Genomic DNA, 16,270 nt, shown 5'->3' with positions numbered 1-16,270 from the left:
GTACAATCATTTTAGGTACACTTTCAACTTCTGTTCTTTTGTTATTTCTGGACCTACAAAACACACCTGTTGTCGGACTGTGTACATGAACGCAGCGTGTCCTCTGGTTCTTGATATGGAACTTCTGGATGAGGAACACCGCTTGCTTTTAAGGCCAAGAGCTTTCATGTTGATCAGAGGAGTGTGTAAACAACAGTCGCTGAAGCGAAACTACAATTTAAGGTATTTCTAATCAATCCACTAATGACTAACAAGCAGGTGCATTCCTCCTCTATTTGCCTTGAAGCGCATGCGCACTCACTCGACACAAAAAGAGCACATTTTCTGAACACCAGCGTTTGTCCGACTTATTCCATCTGGAGAGTTTAGTTTTGATATCATTTGATAGCTACCATATAGTTTTCTGTGAATTTATATAACTGAATATAATGTTTTTATGTTGGTTGATGGAGAATTCATGGGCACAGCAGTAGCCTAATTAATTTAGACTTTAGGGGGGAAATATGCTTTTTATTTGAAGTGGAACAGTAAAGTTAGACACTTTGGGTAAGATGACCCCTTCTGAAATGGGGCAAAATACTCCTGAGGCATTTTTAAGTTATTATTTTTAAATAATTATTAAATTACAAACATCTCGTTTTTGACATAAGGTCTTGAGTATTAAATTGCTACCTTATATAGAAGTGAATAATTAAAAGTTATATCAGATGTAGTTTATGGAAATGTTTGAATTGATTTCCTCTAATAATATATTGGATCATCCTGTGCATGTACATTGATACACTGGGGGCCTCAAATGCTCCCCTTACTACAATTTATTTTTTATATGAATATTTCTTTTATTTATTTTTATCAAGTAGCCATATTAACCTTTTGGAATTGTGTTAAAATGGTGAATCCAACTTGAGAGTGAACAGATTATACAACATGCAAGGTACAGAGAGACACTTTATTCAAAGGCATTGTTTCTCAGGTAAGCCACAAACACAATTAAACAATGTACGCTCATAATAAATTCAAAAAGGAATTGGTCATAACTGTGGGAATGAAACATCCTACATCACCATCACAAACCACATTAGAACACACAATAATACAAAACTCCATGAGATGTCCCAGATAAGCAAACCTATGGTTCAGCCATATTACTACAGTGGCCTCAGCTTGCAATTTGATAAAAATGATTTGACAAAGCAACACATTTTTGGTTTATAAAATGAATGAAATATACTTTATATGCAAAAAGAAGAGGAAAACATATTTAAGACAAATAAATGTAACCTTAACACATTCTAATGATCGCTTCTTCCTTGAAAATACCAGAAAATAAGCATTGATGCATTGATTGGGCAGTGATATTCACTTTGGCATGTTGTGATACAAGAAATGGGATGGAACAGGAAATAGTTGAGTATGGCTTCGCTGACATGTTCCAGATCAGGTGCATTTATTCATGCAAAGTAGCAACTCCATGCGGATGGCGATGCGAGTGTGCCAACCAAGAGGGAGGATACGGATGTAACGTGCTACGATAGGTGGACGCAGAAGGTTCTGAACTGTGGAAGAGCGGTCAGAGTTTCCATAGAACATCTGAGGGGAAAAAAAGTATGCGTTGAAAACAGTTAAAACCAATATTTATGTATTCCTTCAAAGAAATAGTGATTTTTTTCCCAATCCTTATTATTCCAGGATGGGCTGGAATACCCTGTTGTTTCCAGTTTGGTCCTTGTAGTAGATCCAGTTGAGTTTCTCATTGGTGCGGTACTGCACGGTGTACTTGGTAACCCACTCATCAGAGTCACAGCGGCCCTGGGTCAGGATACCAGAAACCACTTTGACCTCCTTCAGGTCAATCTGAAGCCACTGGTTGGTATCCTGGAACTTAGACAGCCAGGCACACCTTGGACAAGAGAAAGAGAGAGAATCTATATATGCAAAATAGTCCAAGTCTCTTTAAGATTGAAATACCTAAAACTGTTTATCAAGATTGTTTCAGTAATACTCTGTTCAAAAGTTTGGGGTCTGTAAGACTTCTAAATGTTTTTGAAAGAAGTCTCTTATTCTCACAAAGGCTGCATTAATTTGATCAAAAATACAGCAAAAAATATTGTGAAATATCATTACAATTTAAAATAACTTTTTTTCTATTTTAATACATTTTAAAGGGAAATCTATTATGGCAAAGCCATTACTCCAGTCTTCATTGTCAAATGATCCTTCAAATATCTTTCTATTATGCTGATTTGGTGCATTTCTTCTTATTATTACACATTACAGTTGTGTTGCTTAATATTTTGTTTTCAGGGTTTTTGATGAATAGGTCCATTTAATGCATCTTTTAATCAATTTAATTTATCCTTGCTGAATAAAGGTATTCTTTTTTTTTTTTCAATGAATCTGTATGTATATAGCATATAGATAAAATAAGAGAATATATTAGGACTAAAAGAAAAGGAAAATTCGTAAATTCGTCTTTTTATGAAATAGATTTATTTGTTATAAAAGAGTCAATTTGAAGATTTCTCTATTTAAAAATCCAGTTGGCTCTTTTAACTGAAAGAGGTGACTTCTGTTCCAGCAGCCACTATACTAATAAATATTTCAGAGAACTCACCCAAATCCTTGGTTGTTGAGCCTTGCTTTGCTTGGAATCCAGGAGGAGAACCAGCCTGTGTACTGGTCTTCATTAGAGCAGCTGATCTGATCTGAGGTCACAGATCCTGCCTCAAAACCCAGGGGCTTATGGTAGCGACACTCTGGACAGTAAATTGAGAATGAGGTTAATATGTATCTTTGCATATACTGTTATTTGAAGTAAAAACATAAACGCATCTATGTCAGTTTGGCTCCAACCAGGCTTTCTGACTCTACAGGCAGCTCCAAATACCAAAAATCTATGGACAGGCCCATTCAACAAAAGCTTGCAAGATATCAGACATGTCTGACAGGAGGCTTAATGAAACATTAGTCACGCAATCAGAGAGATTTCTTTGTCCTGCTGTGTTAAAGAGAAATGGACAAAGCGTTAATCTGGCGGCTCTGTAATTCCGTGCTTCCACTCTTCTGCTCGTGACTTTACAATCCCAAAAGCTTTAGTTCCCCATAGTGAAAGATCACAACATCCATTAAGACTTTAGTTTGACAGATGGTTTCTCTTTTTCAGAGTGGCTCTTTAAAAATTTCGCCAAAAGTAAATGTTGATAACTAAACAGTAACCTCCATTGCATGGTCAAAAATATAATGGAAGTCAAAGGGAAACAAAGCTGTAGAACAAAAAAGAAAGAAAGTCATACAGGTTTGGAATGACAAATGATAGAGAATGAACTTTTTTTTTTTTCTTTTAAACGGTCCCTTTTAATGGTCAATGGTTTAATTGAGTGGACCTAATCTTGTTTTGGTAATCTCAGCATCTCAACATAATGGGATCCATCTCTGATTCTTACTCCATTTAAAAAAAAAAAAATCTCAGCTTTTCATTTCATTTAATTCTAACACATCAGTCTTGGAGGACTCCGAACACAAGTTGCTCTGTGTTAATGGAGCATGTCTGCCCTGTGGTGGTGTGCCAATGGGATGCGGTGATGGCGCACATGGCCCAGGTGAAGCTGCAACCAAATTATTAATGACTTTCTGCACCACTGCAGGCGAAGGCTTGTCCGGCAGCCAGCTCATTCATACATGTCCTGCCTTCTGTTTTTAGAGGGCACCAGCTAGTGCTAACAAATCCATTCATCTCAATTCCCAAAGAGTCAATGTTAGTGCAAAGCCCCATTCACAAGTTTCGCTCTCCTGACAAAATGAGCATAAAGGATTTCAGTGGTATTTGATTCACAATTCACCCTCAGGCAGTAAAAACAGTACTATCTAGATAACGAAGGAAACTGATTCATTACATATTTGTTTAACACATTTTGAACAACTTCTTCATAATGGAGTTTATCCAAACCAGAACAAAGCCTACAACGCACTCACACTTTGGTTACAATTAGTGCTTATTACATTTTAAAAGAAGACAGTAATGTGATTCTTAGAATGCATTTTTTCATCCATATTTCTTACAGTCCCTTTCTCTTTCTTACCTGGCATGCAGTCCATCTCCTGTCCCCTACTTGATGAAGAACCTTTAGAAAGCAACTTGCTAGAGGAATCACAGTCACACTTGCAAATTTTCCCAGCCCATGTGTCGTTGCCCTCGCCATCCTAAACACATATTAACATTGCCATCAATATTTATCTTTTAATTGTCTCTGATATCAATAGCAAATGTGTTTAATTACCTCTTGTGCTTGCAGCCCAATAAAACCTGGACAAAATGTGGAAGAGTAAAACAGCAACATTTAATTAGGCTATAAATAAAATTGTAATACAGGTGAAATGTTTTATTAACATTTAACATTCACAATCATCTTTATTAACTTAGTTTAGTAATAGTTAAATTTTTTTCATTGTTCTTTGTCTTTAAATCTGATAAAAAAATTTTTTTTCCAAATTTGAATATTAATTTCTGCTAATTTAGTGAAAATGATACAACTCAATAACACATACCTTCAGACACCAGCAGGACGGCTAACAGAAACGTGTTCTGCAGTCTGTACTCCATGATGGTTATTTTTCGAGTGGTGGACCACCGCACTGATATTAAAGGTGCTGGATTACTGTAATCCACAGAGCACTAATGGCCTTATCTAATGCCCTTCATCTCAAAGCTCCTCCCTTTACTTCTGAAAGCTAGTTTGAAATTGTTCACATCCCAGTCGGACCCTTGTCTGTTAAAAAAGGGAGAAATAGCCAAATGATCTCAGATTATAAAGCCGGATGGTCACCTTCTGTGACCCAGTTAATGGTTCAATGCATGCAATTAACTCAATTCAACTTCCCCGGCAATCTGTTGATGCAAATCACTACATTAAATATGCCATCTGATGGAGAGACAAGATGAAGGCTGGTTTCTTTCTTTTCAGTGCAGTGTCATCTTTCTTCTGTAGTTGCTATGGTTCATGATCAATTATTTCATTATGTACAGGTCTTCATTGTGTGTGTTTTTTTTCATTAATAATGTCAAAGACATAGGTTTCTTATATGCTGGCAGGTGTTTGCAATGAAATGATGCATGCTGGAACACAGCTGGGTAGACATTGTTTTAATTGTTATTAATTACAGCAGAATATACATTATAAACACTGTTAGAGTCAGACATGCCCAGACTTAAATCAAATGTTAGGGTGCTGTTACCCACTTGTACCCTAAAGATAACACACAAACAAATAGTCTTCACAAAAGACATAGACAAAGTGCTGAGTGAGTGGTGGTGATTATGCTTGAGCTAAATGTTGTGCATTGGTGAATAAAGTTACAAGCAAATAACTCTGGATAGATGAAGGCCCAGACAGATTCTGCACTTTTATCTAATTGTCTGTGCTGATTTTGGGGCAGAAATAAATATGGAAGTGTGTGTTAAAACTATAGAGTACTAGACTCTTACTGGTAACTGAAAGAAACAGTAAAAAGCCAAAATGTGTCATAAATGAACATGCAAGCGGTGAGGGATGTGAAGAAGTTTGCAGATTCTGTATGGGCCTGAAAGATGTAACCAAAATGATGGCTGTTGTCTAAATGAAAGTCACATCCCGATTGGTTGGATTTTTGACAGCTACTGTATGTTGTTCGTGTCAATCCTGTCAAGCAGAAGGGGAAATGACACAATTTAGGGATAGACCACACTGTCAATTCAGCAAACAGGATTCAAACAGACTGCAGTAACTCAGCAAAACAGTTCAACATCTAATAGGAACAGTCTTAACATTTATATAAAATAAAAACAGATATCTTTCCAAGTACATTCTATGACAGACTCAGAAGTCAGTCCACTAAAATAAAAAGAGAATGACAGATATGTATGTGAACTCATATGACAGATGCTCTTCTGCCAGAATAAACTCTTTTTCCTGATAAGATTGTAAACCTTTGGCCTTGCATGACTTCACAATGGCTTTAATTGGCACACAACGGCTTTAGACAAAAATGTGGTGATTTCAATACTTAAAGGTGGAATAAACATCATGAAATGTCTAAAGTAGAAAAGAGAGAACTGTTTTTGATAACCATGAAAGATGCAGATGCAGCTGACCACTGGGCCTTATTTAAGACTTACATTCTTATGGAGATATAAACATTTGTCCAATGGTAAACTGAAAAAAAAAAATGTAAATACATTACATTCTAAGAGGATACAGCTTCTAGTCATTGCCAAGCCACAGAAAATGAACAGCCATTCACAAATATGAGGATCAATGAAGATGTCCAATATATTTCATCTATTCTGGGGACGAACCTGAATGTTTATATCCCTGCATTCAACAGCTCAGACACTGGAAGGTTAACAGGCATCCTATTTGGATGATCGATGCTACAAGCCAATATAAGACAAGCTGTCTATGGCTATTAAACCATGACAGATGAGTTGTCAGTACCTCCAAGTATACTTCAACATGGCAGTGAACCAAGAAGCACTCTGAATCACCTTCAAAATATCCTTCAACATACATTTAAGGCAGTCAAAACCCTGCTCATTCAGTCCATATATAAGGTGAATAGAGGTGAAGTGGGACACAATTTGTCAGTGTAATTTTTAAAACATAATTCAAATGGCTACAATGTCATCCTGTAGTAATTTAAGATAGAATATATACATTATTATAGGATCAGCTATATTACCGTTCAAAAGCTTGGGGTTGATACGTTTTTTTGAAAGAAGTCGCTTATGCTCACCTAGGCTGTATGTATTTGATCAAAAATACATTAAAAACAGTAATATTGTGAAATATTATTACAATTTCAAATAACTTTTTATATATATATTTTAAAATGTAATTTATTCCTGTGACGATAAAGCTGAATATTCAGCATCATTACTCCAGTCTTCAGTGTCACATGATTCTTCACAAATCATTATAATATGCTGATTTGGCGCGCATGAAACATTCATTATTATCAATGTTAAAAATGTATTTTTTTTTCAGGACTCTGATAAATAGAAAGTTAAAGAACAAATGATTTGAAACATATATATATATATATATATATATATATATAAACCTAAAACAAAATTTAAAACAGTATTGTGTATTCACTCTACAATATCACACCACTATCAGACTCCATTTTGACAGAAATGACAGAATGGTCATTTCTGCCCACAAAGATGCAGCCCTTCTGAAATCAGTTTTCTGTTTTAGCGCTTAAACTAGCTTTGTAGTATTTTAGTACTCTGGGATAGGGAAGTGGTCATTTTTTGCATGTTAGCATGATTCCACACAAGTTGATTTGAAAGAAAAAACATAACATTCAAAACAAAATAATGGTGCTTCGCAAACCAGAAGAAATGCAGAATCAGCGACATTCTACATGCTGCAAACGTAGGTTTTGTAGCGGGTTAACAAGGCCGGTTATAGATTAACAGTCGCAGGCGACCTCACCACAGCTGGCTACAGCCAAACTATTTATCTTGTCAGTCCTAACAGCTGGCTGATGAGAAGATTACCTGGCACCACAGAGACCGACTGTGCCAACGTACTGCAGATTAAAGGATGTTCGAGCGTTTATGGACAAGGTGTTAATCCAAAGTGATGCAATCACATTCAGGCCAGGATGAAATACTCTCAAACCGGCAGACCGCATTACTCAGGAACAAAGAGTTTCATTTCACTAATATTAACCTGAAAATATGCAACAAGAAAACAAGAGGTTCCAGAAAGGGGCTTTTCGAACAAGCACATAGAAGTTGATTCTCATCTCTTCCTACAAATCAAAAAACAACAGTTTGTTATTGCATGGCAGTTTAACCATGAAAGACAACACAAGAGTTTAAAAGAACATAATGACTAAACAGGATTGCTGTCAGATATATGATGTGAGATATATAGAATATAAATGATTCAAGATGTTACTGAAAATTAACTTGGTCATTTCATTATGCATAACACACTGAAATAGTGCTGAGACAACGGAAATCAATAAGATATAAATGAGAACAGATAAAAAAAAAAACATGACTTTTGATGTAAATGTCAAAGATACTGTATAGACTAAATCTGAATGTGTAACTTGAACATAAAACTTCTAAATCCAGTCCTGTGAAAGACAGAGCTCATATACTGTAGGTAGATAAGGTAGAAGATTAGATGGATACAAAATTCTGTTTTAATCAAACACCATATCAGCACAAACACCTGTGAAATGTCTGTTTAAAGTGCACCATTTATAAACAATACTACTAAAAAAAAAAAAATAGTTCCCAGGACACATTTCACTAGAGTTATTTAAAATGAAAAATGCTCTGTCACTCTCTTTGGGGGGATTTTGTAAGAAACTGCAGTTGTTAAGCAAAGTGCCTGTCGTGATAATCAATGTAAATGAATAAAAATGTAACACTCTGCTGCAACTCTATGAAGGATGATAAATTCACCTCAAAGTTATGATATATTGCTCTGTTTGCATTGGTATTCAAATGCCTGGAATTCTTAATATAGCTAGTTTGCATATTTTATATCCATCTCATTTCAATCTATATTAGTAGAATATAATTGAATGAAATGTACAGTGAGATCAATCTAAAGCAAACACTGAAAGCCTGAATGAAAATGTGCTGCGTTTCAGAGGCCACTCCAAAATCTTACTGCGTCTCCCACCTGCCCTCCCCGCTAACAGATCAATAACTGCATTACGTCTTTGAAATCCTTTTACCAGGTTCTGAGGCAATGCTTTTATCTCTTCAAAAACATGCGGTTAAACTGATTCAAATAAAACCGCCAGTTATTCAGTTTGTTCAAAGAATCATGCACACGTACGACTGAATCCCCGCAAAGCGACCGCTGAAAGTCACGTCAGGATGGAGATACGGACTTAACTCTCACAACCTTGAGCAGAGCCGCTTGTAAACCATCGCTCGTGCCACAGGCAAAGTCACACTTATCCATCAGCTGGTGGGGTTTAGATCGCAGAGGGAGACACCGTGAGGCCTCTGCTGAAATTCATTATTCAGATTCATTATTTCATTAAGCCTCTGCTGAAATTCATCAGCTCTTCGGGGATCTGGACTCTAATGAACTCATGCTAAACACAAGCACTATCTGATCTCAATGTGTTGGGTTTTGAATGCCAAGCTCATGGGAAGTAAGAAAACATTGTAAGACACCGGCTACGGGTAAAGTGAGAGAGATAGCCATCATGGGACGTCAATTTAATGGTCTTGCATGAAAAGTAACACAGAACCTGGTTAGGATGCATCAGTAGTTGCTGATATGCTGTTGCATGTTTTAAATAGGGATGATTCAATAACCAATTGATTCAATAACCTGCCGTATGAGACAGTGTGTAATATAGACCAAGTCTGCACTGAGAATTCATATCAGAAGAGTGGAAAATAATTCAGAAACAATAAGTACTTTTGTTACAACCATAAAATGCACTCTGTACATTGTAACTATTAACACACCAATAATTCATTAAATAATCTCCATGAAATATAGAATTATTACACATTAAATATTTATACATTCTCTTGTGTATAAACTAAAGCTCTTACAATTCCACAGATTTTTTTTTTGTCCCCCATCCCCAAGTTTCCATATACAAATACATAGATTCATATCATCGTCAGTAAGCTATTTTCAACAGAAAACTGAACCCAGATGTAATGAACAAGAATACAAATTCTATCAAATGTGGATGCTTTAAAAAAACAAAGCTGAGACGTAACTATTGCCACCTTCTGGCCAGAAGTGGCATTGTGTACCACTGTATGAACAATAGCATTCCATAGGTAGCCAGGAAGGAAAAGGAGAAACCAAGTACACTAGTGGCCACTAGGGGGCCTTCCTCCTCTAAAGAGCCGTTTCTTTCAGATCGTTGAGGTTTGGCATTCTCGCGCGAGCGGCTCTGGTAAAGCCGATACCATTCTGCCCACCTTTGTTTGCCATTTGGTCTGGGTACGGTGCGCCCTCGGCCCTATTCAGCGCGGAGACGTGCCAGCTGGACTCGATCTGCCCTGGCAGAGGGTAGTTGTGGGGTTTGCGGCTCTTGGTATTGGGGGTGACGCTGCCTGGTGGGAGCCCTCTGGCCTCGTTCAGGTTCCCTTTGGAAGGGGGGTTAGGGAGGGGCTGGAAGCGCAGTTCTGCCGAGCGATCGGGAGGTGGGGGCTGATTGGACGTAGCAGGAGACGAGAGGTGTAGGAGCTTCCGCAGGGACTTCAGAGGCTGGTTCTGCAACAGGAAAGCAAGATTAATAATGCACGTCTGTGTGCAATCATAAAATACAAAGGAAGTCTTTTTTTTAAAGAAATAATACTATTATTCAGCAAGGATGCATTAAACGGTCAAAAAATACATTTATAATGTATTCGATTTCAAACAGATGTTGTTATCTTTCCTTCATCAGAGAATCCTGATTAAACATATCATGGTTACCACAAAAATATTAATCAGCATAACTGTGATATTAATAAGAAATGTTTTTGAGCGTCAAATCAGCATATTAGAATGATTACTGAAGGATCAGGACTGCTGATATTTCAGTTTTGCATCAGGAATAAATTACAGTTTTATACAGATTAAAATAGAAAACTTATTTAAAATTGTAAAAAAATATTTCACAATATTACTGTATTTTTGATAGATAACGATAACTATAAAGTTTTAATAATTGTTCTAATTCTTTGAGAATTTGTCCACAACACAACTATAACGATAACAATGATGAATCACTTTCAAAACTATTTCTTCCACATGATAAATAATAAAAACTTTGAAAAGCCAATCCTGCTTTAAAGAACTTGGGCATTAAAAGTAGCATGTGCTTAGAATAACCAGAATGTTATTGCATGTCAATATGGATGCTAATATACCATAGTTATCTTTATAGATACGCTGTTGGTGTGAATTTTTTATTTATTTTACCTGAGGCTGCACATTTGTCTGCTTTTCAGGCCAAGTGTTGTCCCTGTCACGATCACGATCCCTCTCACGGTTTCGATCCCGGTCACGCTCCCTGTCCCTTTCCAGATCACGTTCCCGGTCGCGATCTCGGTTGCGGTGACGACTGCTGTGATGAGACGAGGATTTGACTGGTCTTTGTATCACTAGCTGGTCTTGCTGAGCCTCACTAGGAACCTGACACATGGATCAAACCACAACACCAGTGAACTCACCTGAATGCTGGGACTTATGTACAATAAATCTCCTCTCCAAACAAAAATTCACCCATAATCTCGTGCATTAGGCCAGAAAACTGGAAACGTGCTGAAATACTGCCCTTTTAACCAGTTCATGGCATCCAGTTGATTATGATGGAAACAATTTAAGAATTAAAAAAGATTTCATTCCCGTGACCAGCTTTTACAAGTGTATCTGGAGAGCATGGATTTTTGAAGATAGGCAAAGACCTAAGTGTTTCGGGACGTGCCCAGTTTCTGACCCTTTGTACCAAAATGTGCAAGAGTTTGTGTACAGAAGACGGAGAGTTTGTGTGTGGAAACATTTTGACCACTTCTCCTACTCTTTCCCAGGTTCGGAGAATGGTAAATGAGAAAACGTGCATCCTCTTTGAGCAAGTGCTGCTAAAGACGGTTATGGGGTCCATGCTTCTAACAGAACACATGCTGATGCTTTTGCGATGCTAGCAGTAACCTAAGCGATGATGTTTAGTGAGTAAAACACACAGAACCAGATCTGTTACGTCAACATATAAAAACGTCCTGACCTAATATGGTTCAACATTGATTATCAATATTACATTACATAAGACAACACAGTATATTAAACTATGAGTCTGTCTCTTCTACCAGCTATTGAGATCATAAATTAAATGTGATATGTGCAAAGATGCATTAGGCTTAAAGACCAGTTTAAGAACAGTTTTACTTTGGCTGAAAATTCATATTTAATATATTAATTTAAACATCAACACAGCTAAATATCTTAAAATAACACAACAGAACAAATTAATTTTTTTGTGACGTCTATAAAATGATGCACGCATCTGCAACAATAAATGTCTTAAATTATTTTTATTCTGGGTTTTTTCTTAGCAAATACACAAACTACATAATATAATATAAATAATTAAATAAATATAAATACTATATATATATATTATTATTTTTTAATACAACTATATTTTTCAGCAAATAAAATATATGAAATTAATTTGATAAAATAATCAGCATATCATGTAATTAATTTGATTAAAAAGTTGAATATAGATCTGGACCTGATGTTTTGCTCGTTAAAAATGGCTTTGGCAAAAAAGAAAACTCTAAATAGAAACAAAAAAAAATGACAAAAAGACATCCAGTCATAAAACACCTACATTTAGCATGACATGCAATGAAGATGTGTTTATTTGGTAGAGCGGCGTGGTTTTATGTGAGCAATACCATGGGCTGCGGGACAACAGGGAGCACTTTGACAGAAGAGTTATGCTTTAAGCTATTCTTTGAGTTAAAGAGGGGGAAAAGGCTTTTCTTGATGCTCGGGTTCCTTCCTGCGTTGCCGTCCGTCTGCAATATAAGACGCACAAAACCCCAGTGGCTCATTCTATTAACACCAAACATCTTTTGTTGTTGAATACAGCAGATGAACATACGGTCCTCTGGTTCAATATTTGTGGACAGAGCACAGTAGAGGCAGATTCTGCCACACACATGCTGCTCGGGTCTGTAATGGTCTCCATATGGCTATTGTGGGGAAATGCTACAGAAGGCACTGAACTGCACTGAGAGTCTCTGTTGGATTCTGTCAGGCATTCATTGGACAGTGGAACAAGTGGACGGCCTCCTTTTTGGGATGATATGACCATTTCACCTTCCTTTGTGCACTGGTCAACTACTTGTTGATTGAGATGACTGAGTGAACACTATGAGGTGAAATCTTGCCTATTAATTTTAGTGATAAAGAGAGGCAGTATTTTTTCTATCCTAGCCTATATTACCTTTTGTATAAAATAAATCATTTAAGTTCAATGACTCGCAGACAGACATACAAAAACACACAACACAGCAGCTAAGCAACACATATACATACATGTGAAATAACAATAAATAAAAAAAACATACACAGAAAAGGTCTCCTGGCTATTCTTACTGCATTCGAAACCATTTTTGAGAGTTGAAAAAGGGAAATGTAATGAGTAAATGAATGAATAGGACATTCTTACCGGTTGTGACTTCTTCTTTTTCTTCTTTATAGCTCTGAAGAAACCTTGTTTTTCTTTTTGCTTAGGGACCTCTGGTGGGTTCATGACCATGGCCTCTGAATTATTCCTACAAATGTAATTATTAAAAGTTTAATCTCACAAAGAAACACAAAGAGATTCTGGTCATAAAATCAAATAAAAAGATTTTATTTAAGCACATCTGCGGCCTAATTTCTGTAATGGAAATACAAATAATGTCATTGTAATACAGTAATAAAAATCCAGACAACTTTTTAAATAACATCAGTATATGTAAGATTTTTTTTAATAAAAAAATATATATAAAAAATTCAAACCAAATTTTTCACTATATTATTTACACTATATGGACAAAAGGATACAGTTATGGGGCTGTGTTTTAGGATTTGAGATGGGCCCCTTACTTTCAGTGAAGGGAAATCTTAATGCTTCAACATACCAGGACATTTTGGACAATGCTACGCTTCCACCTTTTTGGGAACAGTTTGGAATTTTCTATTCCAGCATGACTATGCCATGACTGTACCATCCATACCACAACCCTATTGCACACCTTTGGAATGGAGACTGCGAGCCAGGCCTTCTCGTCCAACATCAGTGTCTGACCTCACAAAATGCTCTACAGGATGAATTGGCAAAAAATCCCAGAGAAACACTTCAAAATCTTGTGGACAGACTTCCCAGAACAGAGGAAGCTGCAAAGCTATTATAGCTGCAAAGGGGGAACCAACTCCATATTAATGTCTATGCATTTAGAATGTGATGTTACTGTGTAATGGTCAGGTATCCCAATATTTTTGTCCATATAGTGTATGTTAGTGAAATATGACAAACATGTTTTTGACATCTTTTATTAAGATTCACCCTATTACATAAAACGCGAACAGCAATATTATCAGAGACCTGGCTAATGAAAGCAATTGCTATCATCAGTGAATTTAAAGAGAACGTAAAGTGGGCATGCTTTATTATTTTCTGCACGCACTGTTGCCAGACATTTCAAAACCATCAAAGACACTAATTATTTTAACATTGAAGTTCTGTTCATTTCATTTGAAGCCAAATATTTCATGTTGTCACTTCCAGCTTAACAAAGCATTTCATCTTACAGCCATGGTATATGCGTACAGAATAATTTATTTGTCTAGATCGAGCGTGTGCTGCCTTAACAAGCATGTTCGCTCACCAGGGGTCGAAATTGGTCTGACGTTTGGGGTGGTTTGTCATGGCTGTGCTTTCTGCCGCCACCGCTGGCACTCTGCTCTGCCCGGCACTCTCATGGAACGAGTTGTCAGGTCGAGGAGAAGGGACTGCACAAAAGGACAGAACAAATCAAAGCTAGAATATCAAAGCTTAAGTCAAACATTCTTACCACACATATAAATACATATACATTTTCTTTAAATATAATACTTTTATTCAGGAAGGACACATTAATGTTATCAAAAGTTACAGTACAGACATTTATAATGTTACAAGAGGTTTCTATTTCAAGTAAATGCTATATTTTAAAACTTTCTATACATTAGAGAATGCTAAAAAAATTATCATGGTTTTTAAAAAAAATATTAAACAGCAAATCTGTTTTCAGCATCATAATAGTAAGATAATAATACAAAGAAATGTTTCTTGAGCAGCAAATCAGCATATTAGAATGATTTCCGAAGGAACATATGACAATGAAGACTGGAGTAATGATGCTGAAAATTCAGCTTTGCCATCACAGGAATAAATTACATTTTAAAATGTATTAAAATATAAAGCAGTTATTTGAAATAATATTTCACAAGATGTCAAGTACATTTTTTGGGTACCTCTGTAAAAGCTTCCCACTCTGCGAGGCATCGAGTCACTGTAGATGATTCTGTTCTCCTTGGATGAGGTTCCATCCTCCATATGAGCGTCATGGTACATCCCAGCCTGAGTTACAAGAGGACGGTCACACTGCAGGATAGTATAAAACAGTAGTTCCTACAACTTACTGTACATACTGTCTTACTGTATTTGCTTGGGGAGAAAGGAATGATTAAGGAAGAGAAGCAGCAGTGTGAAAGAGAGGTTAAACTGACAGTTCACCCAAAAATGAAATTTCTGTCATCACTTACTCAACCTCAATATCATTCCAAACCTGTGTAACATTCTTTCTCCAATAGAACACAAAAGAAAAGACTTTTGACTGTGGAATTTTTGTTTATTCTGCTATTGTAATCAATACATCATGGAACATATGCCACATATGCAAAGTCGTATGGATCACTTTTTGAAGTTTGAAAGCTTCAGTCCCTACATTGTAATTTCATGTAAATAATATGGAAATAGTCTTTAAAATTTAATTCACAGAAAAAAGAAAGTCGAATTTAGAACAACATGACAACGACAGAAATTTCATTTTTTTTTGGGTGAACTGTCCATTTATCTGAGATATTTAATGCTAAAGACATGAGCTAGCAGTTAATGTAGTGACATGAACATTTACAAAACATCCATATCAATGGTCTGAAAGCTAAATGTGAATTGCTTTTATGATCAATGCATTAAAAAACAAAGATAAGATGAGGCATGAAAAACAGTAGCAACTAGTGAGTGTTTAAGTGGACGCGTTCTGAGGGTCCTGTTGAGACCACGGACCTCGTTTTTTGGGCGTTGTGAGTGGAAGGAAGCTGTGTTGTCCCTCGTAGAATCTTTAATCGGGGGGCGAGAATGAGGCTTCTCTTTGGGAGACTGGTCATTCTGCAGACATAAACACACAGCAAAATAAGCAGACACAGGGAGTGTGCATGTAATAATCAGATAGAACAAAACAAAATGCATGAATGCAGGATGCAGCAGAGCCGTATCTTAAATTAGATCACATACACACATGCAAACACATCACAAATCGAATCTCCTGAAATTATTACAGTGAACAAGCATCATTTGAAATATTGCTGTTTGCGAATGGTAGAGAATTCGTAATATTCAGACAAAGATGAACAGATGAATAAGAGGGCATCCTTGCTTGGATAGAAATATTCAAATGCTGATCACAGGAACCAACAGAGTG

At 36.5% G+C, this 16,270-nt stretch overlaps 2 protein-coding genes across 3 annotated transcripts in view; both read right to left on the bottom strand.

The window, feature by feature from the left end:
• Positions 1-1,224: 1,224 nt before the first annotated feature.
• On the bottom strand, positions 1,225-4,668 carry LOC107737218 (retinoschisin-like). Its single transcript, XM_016548671.1, has 6 exons — positions 4,546-4,668; positions 4,278-4,303; positions 4,080-4,200; positions 2,615-2,756; positions 1,705-1,900; positions 1,225-1,590 (listed from the first exon to the last, which is right to left on the bottom strand). The coding sequence occupies exons 1-6, from the start codon at positions 4,598-4,600 to the stop codon at positions 1,438-1,440; spliced, it is 693 nt and encodes a 230-aa protein (XP_016404157.1). The 5' UTR covers positions 4,601-4,668; the 3' UTR covers positions 1,225-1,437.
• Positions 4,669-7,138: 2,470 nt separating this feature from the next.
• Positions 7,139-16,270, bottom strand: part of LOC107737216 (cyclin-dependent kinase-like 5) — a 37,688-nt gene continuing 28,556 nt past the window's right edge. For both annotated transcript variants that reach the window (XM_016548667.1, XM_016548668.1), the window contains exons 13-18: positions 15,856-15,957; positions 15,042-15,147; positions 14,414-14,537; positions 13,210-13,315; positions 10,953-11,165; positions 7,139-10,259 (exon numbers count right to left, since the gene is read on the bottom strand). In XM_016548667.1, coding sequence (XP_016404153.1) covers positions 9,882-10,259; positions 10,953-11,165; positions 13,210-13,315; positions 14,414-14,537; positions 15,042-15,147; positions 15,856-15,957 — 1,029 coding nt within the window. In that variant the 3' untranslated portion in view covers positions 7,139-9,881. The remainder of the gene's footprint in view (positions 10,260-10,952; positions 11,166-13,209; positions 13,316-14,413; positions 14,538-15,041; positions 15,148-15,855; positions 15,958-16,270) is intronic.

This window comes from Sinocyclocheilus rhinocerous, unplaced genomic scaffold (assembly GCF_001515625.1).
Source record: "Sinocyclocheilus rhinocerous isolate Xijiao unplaced genomic scaffold, SAMN03320098_v1.1 scaffold1275, whole genome shotgun sequence".
NCBI lineage: Eukaryota > Metazoa > Chordata > Actinopteri > Cypriniformes > Cyprinidae > Sinocyclocheilus > Sinocyclocheilus rhinocerous.
This window is presented reverse-complemented; position numbering and strand designations above follow the sequence as displayed.